Source organism: Puma concolor, chromosome C1 (assembly GCF_028749965.1).
Source record: "Puma concolor isolate L17-30 chromosome C1, mPumCon1.1.hap2, whole genome shotgun sequence".
Lineage (NCBI taxonomy): Eukaryota > Metazoa > Chordata > Mammalia > Carnivora > Felidae > Puma > Puma concolor.
The window spans coordinates 215302522-215324613 of record NC_141674.1 but is presented as its reverse complement, the minus strand read 5'-3'; the positions used below and the strand labels follow the sequence as shown (position 1 = coordinate 215324613).

Sequence of the window (22092 nt, the reverse complement as noted above, 5' to 3'; positions counted from 1 at the left end):
AACCAGCTGTCATCCCAGAACCTTAGTGAGCCCAGCGGCGGGAGCGGGCCCCTCGAGCCTCTGCAGATTTGAAGCCAATCCTCCGCTGGGGCAAAGTCTAGGCAACAAGACCTAAGGAACGATTTGTCCTACGGGACTTCCCGGGGAGGGCCCTTCCCACTGACGCTCGTCGTCCCCCCCCCCCTCCGCGAAGCCGCTGAGTATTTCTATTGGCTGGTCAGGTTGCCAGTCGGCGAGGCGGGCTTTCCATTGGCTTCGGGGCGGGCACTCCGAGGCTAGGGGGAAGGAGAAGAGATCAGGAGCGGGAGCTGAGGGGAGGGAGAGGCTGGTCCGGGTCTGGCCGCTGCTGCTGCTCGCCCGAGGTCTCCAGGCCGGGCTGCGGCTCCGTCCTCGGTTCCTGGGCACCGTCTGCGAGGCTCCGCCGGGCCAGCGTGGGAGAGCCGCGGGCGGCGGCCGCCGCATCATGTCAGCCAAGGACGAGCGGGCCAGGGAGATCCTGAGGGGCTTCAAACTGTATCCGCCCGGGAGCGGGGCGGGGCCGGGAGGACTTGGGAGGCGGTCGCTCTCTGAGGAGACTGGCGGGGGGCGAGGGTCGCGCCAGGTGGACACCGGACGGGAGTGCGGCGGGAGGCGACGGAAAGAACGGCGTCCATGCCCCCGGCGGGACCGGGCGCTGGAGGCGGGGCAAGGGGCGTCCTGAGGGAGGAAGGGGACGTTGACGCGAGCCCCGGGGGCTGGAGGCGGAGGAGACCCGGAATTGGGCTGGGAGAAGCGCGGAGCGTCGGACACGGGTGTCGGGGAGGCCAGCTTGGCTCCGAGCTTCGGCCCGCACCCAGAGGCCGGGAAGGGGTTGCGGCCCGCAGGGGAGGGCCGAGGGGGCGCGGTGGGCTGGCCTCGGAGCCCAGCAGCCCATTTGGCGGGAAGCACCGGGGGAGCAGGAAAAAGTGACTTGGAGCGAGTGACCTTGTGTGGGACAAATGCAAATGCTTGTGTGAAACTCTCTCGGGTTCCCCCATCCCATCCCATCCCATCCCATCCCATCCCATCCCATCCCACCCCCGCCTTGTTTCCACAACTTCTCTGCCTCACTTGTGGCTCCTTCCAGGACTGGAGCCGAGGAAGGTGGGGAAAGAGAAGTCCGGGATCGACCTTATCTTAATTCTGGCTTGGCCTTCTGAGGCATTGGATGGTGGCTGCTGCTTTCTCAGCTTTTCACTTTTCTGTCCAGCGAAATGAGGACCCTAAACTTGTGCGTGAGATGCCTTCAGGTGTTTGGGTTTTGCACTGGGACTCCTGGCAAAGGTATCTGCTGGGTCGCGTCGGTGTGGTTAACGCGTAGACAGGGTGGAGCTGTCCAGCAATTATTTGATTACGTTGGGGACACGGTAGGATTTAGCAGGATATAGAAATCATTGCCTCGGGCCTGTTGTGGTGCCACTTGTGCAGCCTCTCTCCTTCACGTAGTGAGGAAGCCTCGTGTTTTAACGGAGTGTTGGTCGGTAACCGTATGATGCGGATGAAAAAATGCAATCCCGTACATTCCAATTTCACATTTTCCTGCTGACCTTAATCTCTTTTTTACATCCTGTGCCTACAATATGGACCATTCTTAAATTCCTCTCTCAGCGAAATTGTAGTCGTCCCTTTAGGTCTCCTCCCCTAACAGATTTGGCGGAGACTGTTCTCTGAGCCGCCTGTGTGTTTTCACAATGCCCACTTCAGCCCTGCAGATTTTAATTGCTTTGTCACAGTCAGAAACCAACTTGGTAGTAAATGTGAGAACAAGAAATGCAAAAAAGTTGCAGGATGTTTTGGATGTACAAATGAGAAGTTTCACATGGAAACTGACCTTCCTGACCTGCTGTGATAGGGCATCATCACCTATGCGTACTGCCATGCGTTGTAAACTTTCATACTTTTACGTGGTGAAGTTTAGTAACAGCCTCTTTTATAGCTTCATGCACCTTTCCTTGTTTCTCTTCATAATGGCACCTAGAAGTAAATCGGGATGGCTGACGTGTTAGAAGAACTCTGACACAGATTTTATTTTTCCCTTAAGGAATTTGTATTGTTACTTAACAGGTATGCTGTAGACAGTAAAGCCAGAGACTGTGGAATTGGGAGATTTCAGCAGCAACGTTTTTATCCGATAGGAATTAATGTATTGCCGAAAACAAGAAAGAATTTTTTAAATGGCTTTCAGACAAAGCAGAGGGGGAAAGTTTAACTTCTCACCTCATTCTGGGCTCTTGCAGCTGTGAGAAGAGGCTAAGGGACAAATAGGGAAGAGAGTAGAAAGAAGAACCTGCGACAGCCCACTAGGAGGGCAGGTGAATTAATCAGTTCAATGATGACGCTAGTGTGTCAAGAAACAGGCTTTCAGAGAAGGTTTGACCTGAGCTGATTAAATCTCAAGGGAAGCAGCCACATAAAAAAGTTAGCATATGGGGCGCCTGGGTGGCGCAGTCGGTTAAGTGTCCGACTTCAACCAGGTCACGATCTCACGGTCCGTGAGTTCGAGCCCCGCGTCGGGCTCTGGGCTGATGGCTCAGAGCCTGGAGCCTGTTTCCGATTCTGTGTCTCCCTCTCTCTCTGCCCCTCGCCCGTTCATGCTCTGTCTCTCTCTGTCCCAAAAATAAATAAACGTTGAAAAAAAAAAATTTAAAAAGTTAGCATAGGACCAATAAGATGCCATCGTCTGGTACCCTTTGTTGACATCTGAGGATTAAGAGAGAAAAGGAAAAGAGTTCTAATATTTGCTAGTACCTTCAAGGAAAACATCCAGTATTTTAGTAAAACAAACTACCTGTTGCCCACCTTTTATTGGGTAAATTGTTTTTCTAAACTTTCCTTGTATCTGTTTCTGTAAGAGTTTTTTCTACAAAAAGAAAGTGCTGAGATATTCTCCTACTGACCGTGTTGACAGTACTCATTTTTCACATTGACTATGTCTTTTTTATTTTTGCCAATTTACACAAATGAAATCTTGTTTTAATTTGTATTTCCCTGGGTACCTAGATCCCTGGACAGGCAATATAGCATGGTGCTTAAGAGTGATTCCGAACTGTAGAGCTATATGCTGTCTGCGTTGGAATCCCAGCCTTGCACTCTTGGTTGTGTGTCCCTGAGCAACTCCTTTAACCTCTGCCTCAATTTCCTCATCTGGAATCAGGGATAAAAATAGTACTTATCTCATAGGATTGTTGTGAAGATTGAATGAGTTGATAGCTAAAGCATTTAAAAAAACACCTGATCCCTTGTAAGCATTATGTATTAGCTATTGTTAGAGAAGTTGCAAAATCTTCTGTTTGGCAATTTCTTTTCTGTGAATTGCTTGTTAATTTTCCCTTTGCCCATTTTACTTTTGAATTTTTTACTTTTCTTATTGGTTTATAGGTGTTTTTATTTTAATATCAATCATTTGCCTGTTCTGTATATTGCAACTATTTTTTATCAATGTATTGCTCATCTCCTTTTTTGTTAAACAAATTTTAAATTATCATTTCAAATTCATCAATATTTTGCACATGGCTTTTGCATTTTGTATCTTAAGAAGACTTTCCTGGGGCGCCTGGGTGGCGCAGTCGGTTAAGCGTCCGACTTCAGCCAGGTCACGATCTCGCGGTCCGTGAGTTCGAGCCCCGCGTCAGGCTCTGGGCTGATGGCTCAGAGCCTGGAGCCTGTTTCCGATTCTGTGTCTTCCTCTTTCTCTGCCCCTCCCCCGTTCATGCTCTGTCTCTCTCTGTCCCAAAAATAAATAAAACGTTGAAAAAAAAAAAAAATTTTTAAGAAGACTTTCCTGACCTTGGGCTAGTCACTCAACTCTCATTTTGCATCCATTTTTTAAATATTCAATTTAAAGTGAATTGTTTAAAGTGAATTCGATTAAGTGAATTGTTATAACTAAACAGACAGATAAAACAAGACCTTCCTTATCCCAAGATTAATTAAATACTCTTTATTTTCATCTTTTTTTTAATGTTTAGCTCTTTAATCCACCTGGAATGTATTTACACAGATGATATGTGGTAGAACTCTAAGTTCTTGTGCAGTTTTAAAATAGATTTAGGGGAGCGCCTGGGTGGCTGTGCATAGAGCCCACTTAAAAAAATATTTAGTGGGGGGCGCCTGGGTGGCTTAGTCGGTTAAGCATCCGACTTCGGCTCAGATCATGATCTCACAGTTCATGGGTTCGAGCCCCATGTGGGGCTCTGTGCTGACAGCTCAGAGCCTGGAGCCTGCTTCTGAATCTGTGTCTGCCTCTCTCTCTCTGCCCCTCCCCTGCTCACGCTCTGTCTCTGTCTTTCAAAAATAAATTTTTAAAAACTGTAAAAAAAAAGAAAAAGAAAAGAAAAAGAAATATTTAGGGGCACCTGGCTGGCTCAGTTGATGGAGCATGCAACTCTTAATCTTGGGATTATGAGTTTGAGCCCCACATTGAGTGCAGAGATTATTTAATATATATATAATCTTTACAAAGTAAATAAAATGGTATTTAAATTTTCTATTACAGGGGCGCCTGGGTGGCGCAGTCGGTTAAGCGTCCGACTTCAGCCAGGTCACGATCTCGCGGTCCGGGAGTTCGAGCCCCGCATCAGGCTCTGGGCTGATGGCTCAGAGCCTGGAGCCTGTTTCCGATTCTGTGTCTCCCTCTCTCTCTGCTCCTCCCCCGTTCATGCTCTGTCTCTCTCTGTCCCAAAAATAAATAAAAGTTGAAAAAAAAAAAAAAATTTAAATTTTCTATTACAAACTCCAGCCACCTAGAAATGACCTTTATTGATAATTTAATACAGCCTTCCAATGTAGCTAATGTAATGTATTTGCTTTTATAAAAATAGAATCACAAGCATTATTTTGTAACTTACTTTTTTCACTTAATAAATTTACCATGTTCGTAATTTCCAAAGATAATTACTTTTAATTGCTTTCCATGACATAAACGTATCACAGTCCTCTTATACTAGTTTTCTAGGGTAGTCTGTGTAATGCACTATTCTACCTATTCAAACTGCTCCTCCTCAAAATAAATATAATTGATCCTTGAACAACATGGGTTTGAACTATATGAGCTCACTTATGCGACAATTTTTTCAATAACTACAGTATACAGTATTGTAAATGTGTTTTCCTTATTTTTTTGCATTTTCTCTTACAATTTTCCTTTTTTTAAAATTTTTTTTTAATGTTTGTTTATTCTTGAGAGACAGACAGAGCTTAAATGGGGGAAGGGCAGAGAGTGAGAGAGACACATACACAGAATCCAAAGTAGGCTCCAGGCTCTAGGCTCTGAGCTGTCAGCATAGAGCCCAATGCGGGGCTGTAACTCACCAACTGTGAGATCATGACCTGAGCCAAAGTCAGATCCTTAATTGACTGAGCCACCCAGGGGCCCCTCTTATGACTTTCTTTTTTTTTGTTAAATTTTTTTAGTGTTTATTTATTTTTGAGGGAGGGGAGGGGCAGAGAAAGAATGAGAGACAGAATCCAAAGCAGGCTCTAGGCTCTGAGCTGTCAGCAAAGAGCCCTATGCGGGGCTTGAACTCACAGACCTTGAGATCATGACCTGAGTGGAAGTCAGACAGTTAACTGACTGAGCCACCCAGGCACCCCTCTTACAATTTTCTTAATAACATTTTTTCCTCTTGCCTTACTTTATTGTAAGAATATGGTATATATTCATATATATAAGAATGGGTGTACAGAGTATATGCTGTGTGTGTGTGTGTATATATATATATGAGTATATACCATATTTTTATATGTATATAAGAATATATGCCATATTATTATATATATGTGTGTATATATATATGTATATATATAAACATATGAAGCACGCACTGACTGTTTATGTTGTTAGTAAGGCTTCTAGCCAACAATAGACTATTAATAAGTTTTGAAGGGTCAAAACTTATATACAGATTTTTGACCATGAGGAGAATTGATGCCTCAACCCCTGCATTGCTCAAGAATCAACTGTACAACTTTATTAATATCAAGAAGCTGACAGACTACCATAAGAAAAATTATGATTTTATTATTTTTACTCCACTGGAATTTGCTTTGGTCTAAGGTATGAAGTAGTAATTTAACTTTTTCTTTGAAGATTAGCTAATCATTCCTATTTACTTATATTCCAGAAGTTAATATAATATCTAGAATATAAATGACTGCCTCCAAATCAAGAAGATATTTAACTGAAAATGGACAAAGGCTATGAACAGTTCACAGAAGAAAAATAGCCAATGAATAAATTAAGAGATATTCAACCTTAATAACTCAACAAACTATCCCTTTTTCCCAATTAATTGACAAAAATTTAAAAGGTTGTCAATAGGGGTGCCTGTCTGGCTCAGTTGGTGGAGCCTGTGACTCTTGATTTTGGGGTCATGAGTTCAAGCCCCACATTGGAGTATTTTTAATAAATAAAAAAAAATTTTTTTTAATGTTTATTTATTTTTGAGACAGAGAGACAGAGCGTGAGCAGGGAAGGACAGAGAGAGAGAGAGAGAGAGAGAGAGAGACACAGAATCCAAAGCAAGCTCCAGGCTCTGAGCTGTCTGCAGAGAGCTCGACGTGAGGCTTGAACTCCCAAACCATGAGATCATGACCTGAGCCAAAGTCAGACATTTAACCGACTAAGCCACCCAGGGGGCCCTATTAATTTTTTTAATGTTTATTTGTTTTTGAGGAGAGTGAGAGAAAGAGAGACAGAGAGACAGAGCATGAGTGGGGGAGGGGCAGAGAGAGAGGGAGGGAGACACAGAGTCCAAGCAGTCTCCAGGCTCTGAGCTGTCAGTACAGAGCCTGATGCAGGGCTCAAACCCACAATCCACGAGATCATGATCTGAGATGAAGTTGAATGCTTAACCAGCTGACCTCCCAGATGCCCCACATTGGGCACGGAGTGTACAATCAATCAATCAATCAATCAATAAATAAATAACGATCAATTGATAATATTCAGTATTGGCAACTCTTGATGGAAAGGGACTTCATTTGCTTCATATGCTGTGTGTGTATAGCTTTTATGGAGAATAATTGAGACCTACAAAAGTTTACACATAACTGAAGCAGAGCATAGAGCAGTGGTTAAGAGTGTGGACTCTGGGTTCAGACTTAATGCCTCCACTATTGTTACCCTAGACAGAGCATTCAAACTCGGAACCTCAGTATCCATTTAATTTCCTCAGAGGGTTGTTATGAGCCTTAAATGAGACTGCACATATAAAGTACTTAGTACAGTTCCTGGCACATAGTAATAAGTGTTAACTGTGTTATTTGTTTTATTAATAATTACTAACTTTATGATAATAACCAGGATGTTAGTATTACTGGAAAGCCATATTTTTTTCCTGAGATAAACCAATGCCTTCATGCTGTTATTCTCCTTATTGAGAAACCATAATATTTCTGTTTTGCCTCTTTGAAGAAATGATTTAGTTAATAAGCAAATATGTATGCCTAGTGTTTTCTTGTTTTCTAGGAACTAATTACATTTCAATGTATGACAACAGAAAAAGAGCTAGTTTGGCTCAAAAGGTTTCTGAAAGTATTTTTCACTTGTGTTTTTGCATTTCCTGTCCATAGTTTGGTCCTGGATCCCCCATATCCTCTTTCTCATAGCACCTTGATCTTTGACTTTACTTCCAGTCAAAAATAGTTGGCTTTAGATCTTTTGTTCACTTAGATTTCCTTATTAAAAATAGTTGACTGGGGCACCTGGGTGGCTCAGTTGGTTAAGCATCCAACTCTTGATTTCAGCTCAGGTCTTGATCTCAGGGTCATGAGTTCAAGCCCCACGTTGGGCTCCACGCTGGGCATAGAGCCTACTTTAAAAAAAAAAAAAATAGTAGACCGTCAAACTTTTCTTGAATATCAGTATTCCCTAATAGATGCCTTTGCCAAGTGTTAAAAATGAGTTTGTGGTTTATGCTTTTCTAAAATACAGTTTTGTTTGTCAACTGAAGCTCTGGGAAAGCAACCAAAACATAGCATTCATATAGCCAGTGAACACTGTGGATCACACATTGTCTAGTCATAAATTTCAAGTAGATTGTGATTGGTAGTATGTTTTCCAGGATCCTCAAGCATGGACTCTGAGAAGTTGTTATTATTATCCTGAACGGATTAAATGAATATAATGTCCTATTGATCATGTTACTTAGAATTTTAAAATGGGTATTCCTACTTTCGCATTTTGGGAAAGATTTTGGAATATAATTAGATATTTATAGTCTTCTTCAGACCTTCTAAATTTCTTTCAGGTTCTATATATGGTTTATAGTGAAAATTATAGTAACTTCTGGAGAAATGGAACAGAACATGGTAAGACTCCCATGAAAAATTCTAGCTGTATTGTCAATGTATTTGATAAAGGGCTAGCAACAGTGCTGAGGTTTGGCAGCCCTAAGTTCTTATTAAACTTGACCTCACTTTTGGCTCACAAGCCTTCCTTGTCAGCATTCTGCATCCTCAAATCCCCATGACAGAGGAGAACTTGACTTCTGAATGTATGGACTTGTCCCTATTCCTGAGCTTTAGCATCGTAGGAAGGTAGTTTAAAGGCCAGTCATTGCTTGAATACTTAAAATTTAATTTTTAAGATTTTTAAGAGCAGTGTTCTTTATTTGCTTCTGACCTGCTGATAATTTTGGAGCTGAGAGGAAAAGCAAATCTATTTTCTTACAGTCCCATGTCCATAAAGATCACAGTGATTGGCAAAGAAGGTAATAGTCCCACACGTGAGGAATTTGTTTGGTCTACAATGAGGGGGTCATGGTTAAGTGGTGCTGTCCCAGAGGAGAGGCACTAGAAACATGTCATACATACAATGATCTGAGAAGTGGGAAGGTTTGACCTAAAGATGAAAAATGAGGCAAAGGAGGTGAGTGTTCTCTTCTGAAGCTTAAGATACTGTTCCAAAGAGAAGTAAACATGTTCTATGTGGCTCTCAGAGAAGTATGAGACTCAAGGGTAGACATTATAGGGGACAAGGTTTACTTAGCCCAGTTTCTAACAATTAGAATTACCTTGAGGGGAAAAAGAAAAAAAAAAAAAAATACACACACACACACACACACACACACACACACACACACACATATTTTCCAGAAAGTATTTTCAGCAGCACATGGGTGCTCCTGTCCATCAAGAGTATTGCAGCAGGAGATTATACATGCATCAGAGAAGGTGTTAGAGTAGATGTTCTCCAGAAGGACTCAAATCCTTTTCCAATACCGCATTTCTTTGATTTGGTGACAGTCATTCTTAATTAACAACAAGCATTCTTTTCAGCAAGTATTTCTATTCAGATATATGCTACACCTAAAATAGGCAAAACATTTTTTTGTAATTTGATATAATTAAACAAGATATCATTTCCATTTTATTTTTCAGACCACTCTTCCTAGATACTCAGTATTGATGAAGTATTCTGTTCAGTGCATTGTGGATCCACTGATTCAGAATCATGGAGAGCAATTATTGTCTCTGAATTTAGATGCGGCCTACAGAACTAAACAAAATAGCTCTAATATAAATAACACTTTAACTATGACAAGAAGAAAAGGGGTGGCCTAATAATATCTGACCTTCCTATAGTCTTTTTCAAATTTTCAAAGTACTTTGATATATTATTACATTATGACAATTCTATACATTACTATCCTCACTTTATAGATGGGAAATTAAAGATTGATGAGGTTATCACTGAGATAAAGGCAGAACCTTAATTTAAACCTTGCTTTATCTTTGTATAAACTGGTTTTTTCTACAATGTACCATGATGTCTCTCTAGAGAAATTTTTTCTGTATTACTGATTTTGAGTTTAAAAACTTGCCTCAGTGTTTAAGTTACAGATTTATTTTTCACTTGAAAATCATTCTTTTCTATTGTGGTCTTCTTTGTTTTTCCTCAACTCTCAGTTACAGAGAGTAAGGTGTAGCTTGGGATTAGAGTTACTTGAAAAGGACATCTTCCAGAAAGTTTTAAGCAGCATGTATTAATCTATTAGAGCTGCTATAACAAAATACCATAGACTAGGTAGCTTAAACAATGGACATTTATTTCTCAACAGTTCGGAGGCTGGAAAGTCCAAGATAAGATACTATCTCATTTGGTTTCTAGAGGGGTCTCTGCTCCTGGCTTGCAGATGGCCACCTTCTCCCTGTGTCCTCACATGGTGGCAAGAGAGTGAATGGGCAGATTGTAGGAGAGCACAACTATACCATATGTGGCACTACTACCTGGGTGACAGTTCTACTTGGAAAGGGTGGTTCATGGACAGGTTGTTGCTAAATGAAAGGTTTTTTTAAGAGACTAAATCTGAGAATCTAACCCGGCCACTTTCATGGAATAAGAAATAAGGAATTTAACTCTAAGCCTTTGCTTTTGAGCCATCTTCTGTGGAAAGAGCAAAAGCAGAGGAGCTCTGGCCTTAGGCTGCCACTTAACTGGCCATTCATTCGGACACTTGTTAGCAGGATCTATAAGTGCCATGTAAACTGTTAACCGAATGCAAAATGATAAACCAGTTTTCATATCCAAAGAAGTTGTATAAGGGAGAGAGGAAGGGACAGTAACAGGCAGAACACAATGTGATAAGTGCCTAGTAGCATAAAGTGCTGTGGAATCTCAGAGGAAGAATGGCTGCTGCTGGAGGTGTTGTGGAGGACTTCAGAATTGTCATTTGAATAGGATCTTGAAAGATGAGTAGGTGTTGAGCAGTTTAATTTTGAAGACATTGGAGAGTAACAGGAAGAAAAATGATGATGTGAAAAATTCAGAAAGAGAGTGTTTCAGCGGGGATTTGGGATCAAGAAGGAGGAGGATTGAGGGTTAAAAACAAGTCCTTGGAATTGCTGGAAACTATTCATTCAATGAATGAATATTTGAGACTCTACTGAACATCTGATGATCCCTTATGATCATTGGTGATCCTTTTGACAGTACCTGATATTTGGGGAAACAAATTAACTATAATCTGCCAAGATTTGAAAATGGATAATAGATGAGGAAATAAAGTCACCAAGCATAGATTACTCTTTTTTTTTTTAAGTTTATTTATTTCGAGAGAGAGTGTGTGAGCAGGGGAGGGGCAGAGAGAGAAAGGGAGAAAGAGAGAATCCTAAGCAGGCTTTGTGCTGTCAGCACAGAGCCCAACACAGGACTCGAACTGACAAACCTTGAGATCATGACCTGAGCTGAAATCAAGAGTCAGACGCTTAACCAACTGAGCCACCCAAGCGCCCCAAGAATAAATTACTTTATAAAGAATCTGGTGACCTAGGAAAGCAGAGATTAGAGAAGTGGCTTTAAGAGCCTGGGTGGCTCAGTTGGTTAAATGTCCAGCTCTTGATTTTGGCTCAGGTCCTGATCCCAGGGTCATGAGATCAAGCCCCATTTTGGACTCCATGTTCAGCATGGGATTCTCTCTCCCTCCCCCTCTCCCTCTCCTCTCCCTCTTCCTCCCCCTGCCCCTCTCCCCTGCTCAAGCACACTCTTTCTCTTTCTCTAAAATAAATAAATGAATGATGAGTGGATCAGTCAGTTAGGTGGCCGACTCTTGATCTTGGCTCAGGTCATGACCTCATGGTTTCATGAGATGGAGCCCCCTGTCAGGCTCTTTGCTGTCGTCCGCAGAGCCTGCTTGGGATCTCTCTCTCTCCCTCTCTTCCTCTCTCCCTAATCCCTCCCTCCCCCCACTTCCCCTCTCCTCCATTGCCCATGAGTGCTTTCTCTCTGTCAAGATAAACATTTTTTAAAAATTTTTAAATGAATAGCTGAATGAATGAGAAGTAGCTTTAGTAGATAGATCTTTATTAAAGAATGGAGGGGTGGAGTGCCTAGGTGGCTTAGTCAGTTAAGTGTCCGACTTTGGCTCAGGTCATGATCTTATGGTTGGGCAGTGAGTTTAAGCCCCACATTGGGCATAGAGATTACTTAGTTTAAAAAGATGAAAATCACTTATTTAAGCTATCTAACCTTGTGCAAGTTGCTTAACATCTATAAAACAAGGAAAATGCTTTGTCTGCTTTACAGAGATGTTAGGAAATTTGAGTGAAATAATACATGCCTACTCACTTTAAAAACCATAGCTCTACAAATGCATTATGCTTACTATAGCATTGTTTCAATTATTTATTTTTGCTTTAAAGTTCAGGGTTGCTTTCTCTTTTGTAAATGTGTAGGTTTCATGTTTCAGGGTATTAATAAAAAGCCAGAGTCTTAGTGATTCTTTTTTACTCCAGCTTAGAAATCTGAAGCTTTGTTTTCACAGTTCTGGGAGGTAGTGACTATTAGAGTGATAGCAAAGGAAGCCTTCTACATGGCACTTATGTCCTATTTGAAAACCAAAATCATCTTTGCTTTTGCTTTTCTTTTTTTAAGAGGATTATAACTTGAAGAGGGTACCTGGCTGGCTCAGTCTATGGAGCATATAACTCTTGATCTCAAGATTGTGAGTTCTAGCCCCATGTTGGGTGTAGAGATTACTTTAAAAAATAAAATCTTTAGAGGTACCTGGGTGGCTCAGTCCATTAAGTGTCTGACTTCGGTTCAGGTCATGATCTTGGGGTTTGTGAATTGAAGCCCTACATCGGGCTCTCTGCTATCAGTGCAAAGCCTGCTTCCAATCCTCTCTCTCCCTCTCTCTGTCTGCCCCTACCCCTCTCTCTCTCTCAAAACTAAATAAAACATTTTAAATAAAGTAAAATCTTTAAAAAAAAAAAAGAGGGTTATAACTTGAGGAAGTTGATTTCCCTCTCAATACTAGCGTTTTTTAAAATCTAGGTAAAATTCACATATCTCTGAATGTGGCTTTTGGTTAGATTCAAAGCAATATCCCTCTGCCTCCAAATAGTATATAAGAAATAGTGGCTGATACTTTCAGGAACATATCCTTGGGAAAGGACCTTGTATTATCTCTTCTTCAATCAGGAGGTTCTGGGAAGCAAATAAAAATGCAAAGTGGATCTCTAAGAATCTCTAGGGCTATGTCTATTCTAGCTTGTTTCTGACCAGTTTTAGGCACATAACTGCACACATCAGTAGAGTAATGGACCTGTTAGAAGAAAAAGGGTTTGTTTCATTTGACTTTGCTGGTGAGAAGACTGTTATATTTCAAATAGTGATCTTTTTCTCATTACTAAATTACTTGCCTCCACTGTTTCCCAGGCCAGTTTGAATTTTGATTGTATGCTTTCCAAACACAGCGCCTTTGCCAGGGCTAGAGTATTATTTCACAGGGATATCATCACCACTGATTACAGTGCTGCATATTATGTTTCAAGGATACTGAAACCTGGTTTCTCAGGGATCCATTTATATTTTCTCACCTTGTCCCCCACAAACAGGAAAAAATGCCACAGGGAAAATCACTGGGAAATTTTGGGGCAGAGAAAGATGTGTAAATGTCTGTGAATTAGAATTGGCTCTTATAAATGTAAGGATATGTACAGATTGCTCTGTGTAACCAGTGCTAGTGCAGAAAAAGCCTACAAGAAGGGCTTTGAAAGAAGTGATATTTAAGAATTATTGAAGGTTCGGGGCGCCTGGATAGCTCAGTCAGTAAAGTGTCCAACTTCGGCTCAGGTCGTGAATTTGCAGTTCATTAGTTCGAACCCAGCTTTGGGTTCTGTGCTGACAGCTCAGAGCCTGGAGGCTACTCCAGATCCTTTGTCTCCCTTTCTCCCTGTGCCCTTCCCTCACTCATGCTCTGTCTCTCTCTGCCTCTCAAAAATGAAAAAACGTTAAAAAAAAAAAAAAAAAAAAGAATTAACAAAGGTTTGGGGCACCTGGCCCACTCAGTCAGTAGAGCACGCGACTCTGGACCTCAGGGTTGTGATTTCAAGCCCCATGTTGGGTGTAGAGATTACTTAAAAAATAAATAAATAAATGAATGAATGAATGAATGAATGAATGAATGAATAAATAAAAGTGAAAGAATGAAGGTGGGAGCAAGAAAAGGAAATGAGTTCAGAAAGTGAGCATGGAGAGAGTTTGAGTGGGGAGAGATCATAAAGGCAGAGTGTTAAAAGCAAGCACGAAGAAGAAAGAAAAAGAAAAAGCCACGACCCAAAACTAGGAAAGCAGAGCAAAGAAAGGCATTCCTATGATGAAAATGCTTAGGATACCACCAAATAGAAACTCCCTTTGTTTATTTCTGGTCATTGCAGCTGCTTCCAGCCCAGAGAAATGAGAAGAGAGAGGTTTTTCTTCATGCCTGTGACCTTGGTGTTGAAGCTTTGCCTCCTTTTGCTCTGGCCTGCCATGGTAGACATTAGCATATATCAGTATGTGCTGAGTCAGGCACTTTGCCTGGAAATTCTACTTACCTTGAAATTCCTCAAACTATAGGTAATGAACCACATGCCCATATATAATTTACAGATACTCTGCCAAGTCATGAATTCAACTTCAAGTAGAATGGGTTTTTAAATTCTAATGTGTTTTTACCTGCAATTTGGCTGCCTGACTTAGCTGTTCTCCTTAGGGAGAAGGGGGGTTTTTTGGTTAGTTGGTTTGCTTCTTGTTTTTGCCGAGCTCCAGTTCTAAGTAGTCCTTTCAACGGCCTTCTGAATCCTCAGTGAACAGTTCTCCATGTTTGGCTCCTGGATACTCTTCACTGAGCCTTGCTTTCTGGTTGCTCAGCCTGAGAGAGAGAATTCTAGTCAACCCCTCTGACTTGCTCTCTGATACTCATTGTGGTTCAACACATATTTGAGTGCCAATTATGGGCTGAGCACTGAGAAGGTGTAAATAATATTGTGCCAGTGGAATTTAGCTTGCATTCTGGTAAGTACTGTGATGCAGGTGTAAACAAGTGTACAGGTGCAGTGAGAAGAGATCAAATAAATAGCCTTGCCTCAGGGTGTATCAGGGACCACAGTTAGAGAGGAAGCTGGCGTAGCACTGTGGCTTTAAGGAGCATGCTGGGAGTGGGATGCATGTTGTAGGCGGAGTAGAGCAGCATGTGCTAAGCGCTGAAGCACAAGAATATACCGTCTTTGGGAAATGTAGCAACTAAACATGGCTGGAGGATAGGGTGCATCTGGGGGCTCAAGAATGGAATGAAAGGCAGAGACCAGACTCAGTGTCTTTCTTCCCCCAACAAACCTTAATTTACCCTCTTAACTTCATTATCCCAGGGTTATAGCACTTTATTATACCTGCTACCCTCTGAGTTCTTGTTTTTTATCAAATTGTCCTTTCTACTTGACACTGCCTTCCTATCTCACCCCTCTCTGTTGTTCTTTTAACCTACTATTAACTCCTAACCCTTTAAAAAGAAAATCAGGGGCGCCTGGGTGGTGCAGTCGGTTAAGCGTCCGACTTCAGCCAGGTCACGATCTCACGGTCTGTGAGTTCGAGCCCCGCGTCGGGCTCTGGGCTGATGGCTCGGAGCCTGGAGGCTGTTTCCGATTCTGTGTCTCCCTCTCTCTCTGCCCCTCCCCTGTTCATGCTCTGTCTCTCTCTGTCCCAAAAATAAATAAACGTTGAAAAAAAATAAAAAAGAAAAAAAAAAAAAAAGAAAATCGGGCGGCTGGGTGGTTCAGTCAGTTGACTTTGGCTCAGGTCATGATCTTGGAGTTTGTGAGTTCAAGCCCTGCATCAGGCTTGCTGCTGTCAGCACAGAGCCTGCTTCAGATCCTTTGTCCCCCTCTCTGTCTGCTCCACCCCCGCTCATACTTTCTCTCTCTCTCTCTCTCTCTCTCTCTCTCTCTCTCTCAAAAATGAATAAACATTAGGGGCGCCTGGGTGGCGCAGTCGGTTAAGCGTCCGACTTCAGCCAGGTCGCGATCTCGCGGTCCGTGAGTTCGAGCCCCGCGTCGGGCTCTGGGCTGATGGCTCGGAGCCTGGAGCCTGTTTCCGATTCTGTGTCTCCCTCTCTCTCTGCCCCTCCCCTGTTCATGCTCTGTCTCTCTCTGTCCCAAAAATAAATAAACGTTCAAAAAAAAAAAAAAAAAAAATTTAAAAAAAAAATGAATAAACATTAAAAAAATAGTTTCAAAAAAAAATCAACATTCCCCAACCCTGTTTTTTACAAAACCTGAACTTTATATGCCCCTTGGAAAGGTTTATGTCTGAAAATGGAAGGACTTTTTTTTCATTGGACATTGACATAGAATTATACTGAGACCATGTCAGGACCAGAGGTCTTATCTTTGTATCTAGAACAGTCCTTAAACTATTACTGGTAAAAATCCAGGCTTTTACTTCTAATCCTTCACAGACCAATATTTTCATAAAATAAATAAAAATGAGTTATTAGAAAAATGACATACAAAATAAAAGCTGAAAAATTTTATTAGAATCAACAAATTACTCTGCTTAATGGTTTTAAAGTTTTTAAACATTTAACCTTGCCACAGACTGGTAACAGACCATTCACAAACCAGCTTCACCGGTCTGTGGATCACATTTTCGGCAGCACAGCTGTAGAATCCTCAATACAGCTTGTGGGTACACAGTAGGACCTCAGTGCATGTTTTGATTTGTAATGAGATGGCTACATGATTACAGTAGAAAAGAGAAAATAGCAGTAGCAGCTCTCCTTGGAGGGTTGGGGGAAATGATAAAGGGAGAAAGAATGCTGCATGTTACTCTCCATATAAAACAAACTCTTTCTCATCACTCTCTCTGAACATTGTCGTTCCTTTGTTTCTGTAGCAAGAAGAAACATATTAGTAAATCACTTGTGTAGATTTCTGAGAAATAATAGTTTGATCTTGCCGATTATGCAAAACTTAACTCAGTGTTTGCAGATGTCAACCCATGTCTCTGAACTAGCTCTCATGAGCAAGCCTTCAGTTGGCTAGGATTGATTTCAAATACTAACCCCTGCTCTTTGAATCAAAGCATTATTTCTCCATTTTGTAATATGGACCATACTGCCAAATGCTTTCCCTGCCTCAGATTTTCGCTTCCTTTGGTATCTTCTGAATAGGGTAAGAAGTCTTTTTTTTCTTTCTTTCTTTCTTTTTTTTTTTTTAAAGTACACCAGGCATGGAGCCCAATGTGGGGCTTGAACTCATGAATGACTCTGAGAGCAGACTGGAGCTGAGATCAGGCATGGGATGCATAACCAGCTGAGCCACCCAGGCACCCCAAAAGGTCTTTTTATCAAAAACTTTGTAACAAATTAGCCTTCAATGTCAATTAACATAATTTTAGCTTGCTTACAACACTGCAAATTCTCAATTCTTAAAAGCCAATTGTAAGGTCTTGAATCCCCTTCAAATAACAGGGATTCATGGTAGCATTCAGAAGATAGAAAAGCAGGTCTGTTTTTTAATATTCAGACATTTGGCTGCTTTTGAAGGATATTGTTATTTTGAAATATTCAAACTCAATATTTGAATGTAACTTACAATAGGGGAGTTTTATTATCATAAGTAGAATTTTGTATCCATCATGGATCAGTACAGCATCAATAACTCAGTATATCATCCTCATTCTCTGCTAAACATACCCCAGGAGAACATTGTTAGCAGACCAAAAAGATCACTTCCATGGCATATTTGGGGATCTGGCTGCCTTTCGCACCCTCTTATCAATTCCCTCAGCTCTTCCAGCTCTGGATACCTGTCCTCACAAAAAAATACCTAGGACCCTGCAGCTGCCTGAAGCCACTGTCTTTCTAAGAGTATATAGTGTAGACATATCTCTGAATGCTAGCTATGTTATTTACTAGCTGTGGGTTGCTTAGAAAGGTATTTAACTTTTGAGAGCACCACTGCTTCATGTGAATGTGAGTATTAAATAAGATTGGAAAATTTAAAAGAAAAAGCTCTTCCTACTGTGCTTGAGATATATATATATTGAATGTAGGTACTCAAATATTAGTTCTTTTACCCTGCCTCATCTTTCTTTGAGTACTAGCTTTAAGCAATGAATGTAGCCAGCTGCCAGATAAGGCTGGAGGTACTGTTTACCTTTTCCCTGGCCTTATACTGTCAGCAATTACTAAGTTAAACAAGACTGTTAGGAAGCCAGCTCTGAGAAATGCAAAAGAGTTAGGACTTCGTCTGCATTAGTAATGAAGCACTGATAAAGAATCGTTGACTTTGAGACATCTGGTTGGCTCAGTGGGAAGAACATGTGACTCTTGATCTCTGGGTGGTGAGTTTGAGCCCTACTTTGGGTGTAGAGATTACTTAAATAAGTAAAACTTAAAAATAAAGAGAATTCTTAACCTTTTTAGCCATCCTTAGGCTAATGCAGTGAGTGAGGTTTTCCTTACCCTTGGAAGACTTTATAGAAACTCAGAAGAGAGACCAGAACCTTAATCTTAGACTGATCTGTTTTCCCAATCTTAACTAGGCCACACGCCTTAGCATTTGAACGTGGAAGAGACCAACCCTCAACTGGTGCTAGATCTGTTACTTGGACATTGTGGCTTTATCAATTTTATATAGTTTGATGTGGTTCGATAATTTCCAAAAAGTTTGACTAAGCTAGAATATGGTGTCTCTAGTCACACAAAGTGTCCTTTTTGTAAATATATTTTTTACCCGTCAAATATATATAAAAGATCAAGAATCAGGGACCCCAGGGGTGCTTGGGTGTCTTAGCCTGTTGAGCTTCCTGACTCTTGATTTCAGCTAAGGTCATGATCCCAGGGTCATGGGATTGGGCCTTGCATCAGGCTCTACACTGAACATGGAGCCTGCTTAAGATTCTCTCTCTTTCCCCCTGCCCCTCTCCCCCACTCACGTTCATTCTCCCTTAAAAAAAAAAAAAAAGAGAGAGAGAGAGAGAGAGAGAGAATCAGGGACCCCAAGAGTAAATGAATTCTGACCTGGGGAAAACACTAGCAAGCATAATCCGAGCTGGCATTCTATGATACCAAAGACAGCTGTATCCCACAGTGTTTCGAACTGCCTTTCTAGCCTCTGGTCCTGGAAGGACTGCTTACCCTGTACCATGAGCTTAAGGATCATGACTTACTCATCTTATGTCCCCCTGTCTTACGTATAGTCTCTCCCTGATACAAACTGGGCATGCAGGATAGCTGATCTTGTCATAAATGTTAAGAATATAGACATTAAATCAGGTGGTCAAAAACTAACTTTACTGCTTACTGGCTTGCTGACCTTTGAGCAAGGTACTTGCCATCCCTAAACCATAGATTCCTCATTCATATACCAACTCTAATAATCAATGCCTATTTCATAGCATTGTGAGGATTGATTTAGATATGGATAAGGCACTTAGCCCCATATCTGGCACTCAGTAAATGTTAGCCATTGTCATTATACAATAAATAAGTGCTGAATGTAAAGATCAGCGGTACTGTTGTGATTGTCTATGTTTCTGCCAAAGATCCTTACACTCAAGAAATGTGTAACATGAATTATCTGGCAACAGAATTCTTTCCATTTCTTAGTAAAATCTTCCCCTTTCATTTCTTCTGTTCATTTAAACAGAAATTTACTTAGAAATGGCCCCCTTTAGGGGCACCTGGGTGGCTCAGTCATTTAAGCATCTGACTTCAGCTCAGGTCATGATCTCACGGTTCCTGAGTTCGAGCCCCGTGTCGGATTCTGTGCTGCCAGATCAGAGCCTAGAGCCTGCTTTGGATTCTGTGTCTCCCTCTCTCTCTGCTCCTCACCTACTCACATTCTGTCTCTCTCAAAAATAAATAGACATTACAAAAAAATGGCCCATTTAATAAGGAATGTCTGATAAAGTATACTAACTGATTCTTATAACTGCTCCAGGTAATCTTATATGAAAGTTTTCATATTTTATTGTTTTTAAAATTACTTTGGAAAAAATAACAGCTTGGTAGTGACATGAATATTTTTATATTAAGTATTTATTAACTTTGTCATGCTAAAAAAATATCCTAAACATTTCCAATTTCCATGGGAAAGTCCTCAGGGAGAAGAAATTTTTCCCTTTTTTTTTTTTTTTTAATACTTCTAGTGACGTTTAGAAATTCAAAGGGTATTGTGGAGAAGCCGCAAAGAGACCCCACGTTTGAGTTTCTTGATGTTCTTTCTGTGCACAAAGAGAAACATTTGGGCAAATAGTCCACTGTTTGTTGTTGGTTCCCAAAGCACTGCCAAGGGAGACTTAATACTCTTGGGGTCTCTTCTTAGGCTCCCAGGAGGGAGTTGATGGAAGACGGTTTTAATCTACACCACCTTCAGTTTATTAGCTATAGTGGTTCCCAAACATGTTTTTGGCAGAGAAATGAACTCTGCAGGTCTCCTTGCAGTGTTTCTCTGTCCCTTTCTAGCACTGCAGCCAAGGGTTTTATTTTTTCCGTAACAATTTTTTAGACATTTGATCTTTTTTCTCACTGCCCACCTCTCTTCTTCCCCCTGCTTGTTTGTCCTCCTTTGTGCACACAAAATAGATAAGCTTCAATGACTGGTTTTCCTCTGAAAAATGTATTATTGGGAACTTTTTTCCAGTTCTCTAAAATCTTAACTTCCTAGAAACATCTTTTAACAAACAGCGTCAGTTCCTTGTTCATCCCCTGTTGATCACCACTCCCTGTCTTACGGTGTAAAAATGGGCTTCAGGGGCTACAAGTTGTTCTTTCCATTCTTAAAAGAAAGGTTCTTTCCCAGAACCCTAAATCTCTAAGTATAGTCCCTGAGCCAGTAGTCTTGGCATAACCTGAGAGCTAGTTAGCAAAGCAGCATCTCAGGTCCTACCCAGACCTACTGAACTGGAATGTATATTTTAACAAGGTCCCCAGAGGATTTGTATGCACATGCCAGTTTAAGAAAGCACTGCTATCAACCATGATGTGTTCACAGCAGGGGAAACTGTCATGTAGTTCTCAACCCTGGCTGTTCAGTGGAATCACCTGAGGAACTTTGAAAAATACCAATACCTGGACTCCATCTCCAGAAATTCTTTATTTTCTTAATTTTTTAAATGTTGATTTTAGAGAGAGAGCGCGAGTGAGCGTGAGGGAGGAGGCGCAGAGAGGGAGGGAGACGCAGAATCTGAAACAGGCTCCAGGCTCCAAGCTGTCAGCACAGAGCCTGACACAGGACCCGAACTCAAAAGCTGTGAGATCCCTGAGGCAAAGTCAGATGCTTAACCAACTGAACCACCCAGGCACCTCAGTCTATCTCCAGAAATTCTGATTTAATTGGTCTGGGAAAGGTCCCATTGGGAGTTTTAAATGTTCCCCAGGTCAATTCTAATATGTATCCAAGGTTGAGAACCACTGTTGTACATGAATCTTATAATTTGTCCTAGATTTTTAGAATAGCGTGTATATGTAAATCAATGCAAAACTAATGAATAAAAAAAAACAAAAAAACCTGTATTTTTTAAAGTCACATCTATTGGGAGGAAGTATATATGCATAGAAAAAATATTGGAAATACGTACACCAAAATATTAAACAGTAATCTCTGGGTTATAAGATTTATACCTTTCTTATTTTTTGTCTTATATTTTTCAAACGTTTTAAAAAATTTTTTTATTAATGTTTATTTTTGAGAGACAGAGCATGAGCAGGGAAGGGGCAGAGAGAGAGGGAGACACAGAATCCGAAGCAGGCTCCGGGCTCTGAGCTGTCAGCACAGAGCCTGACGTGGGGCTCAAACTCACGAACCGCAAGATCGTGACCTGAGTCAAAGTCGGATGCTTAACCAACTGAGCCACCCCGGCGCCCCTAATTTATTTTTGAAAGAGCATGCACAAGCAGGGGAGGGGCAGAGAGAGAGAGAGAGGGAGGCAGAGGATCCAAAGCAGGCTCTGTGCTGAGAGCAGAGAGCCCGATGCAGGGCTCAAACTCAAGAACTGTGAGATCATGACCTGAGCCGAAGTCTGACTTAACCAACTGAGCCACCCAGGTGCCCCATCTGTTTTGTTTCTTAAATTCCACATGATTGGAATCATATGGTATTTGTCTTTTTCTGACTGACTTATTTCGCTTAGCACAGTATACTCCAGCTCCATCCACATTGTTGCAAATGGCAAGATTTCACTCCTATTAATGGCTGAGTAATATTCCAGTGTGTGTGTGTGTGTGTGTGTGTGTGTGTGTGTGTGTGTGTGTGTGTGTGTGTGTGTGTATACATACATACATACATACCACAGCCTTATCCATTCAT

The 22092-nt window shown here is 41.3% G+C and overlaps 1 protein-coding gene and 1 long non-coding RNA gene across 2 annotated transcripts in view; both read left to right on the top strand.

Annotated features, from left to right (window-relative positions):
- Positions 1–271: 271 nt before the first annotated feature.
- PDE6D (phosphodiesterase 6D) overlaps positions 272–22092 on the top strand; it is a 57004-nt gene continuing 35183 nt past the window's right edge. Inside the window, exon 1 of the mRNA XM_086719928.1 lies at positions 272–513. Coding sequence (XP_086576054.1) covers positions 464–513 — 50 coding nt within the window. The 5' untranslated portion in view covers positions 272–463. The remainder of the gene's footprint in view (positions 514–22092) is intronic.
- Positions 531–22092, top strand: part of LOC147578737 (uncharacterized) — a 34909-nt gene continuing 13347 nt past the window's right edge. Inside the window, exon 1 of the long non-coding RNA XR_015255627.1 lies at positions 531–1249. This is a non-coding gene — a long non-coding RNA (uncharacterized LOC147578737). The remainder of the gene's footprint in view (positions 1250–22092) is intronic.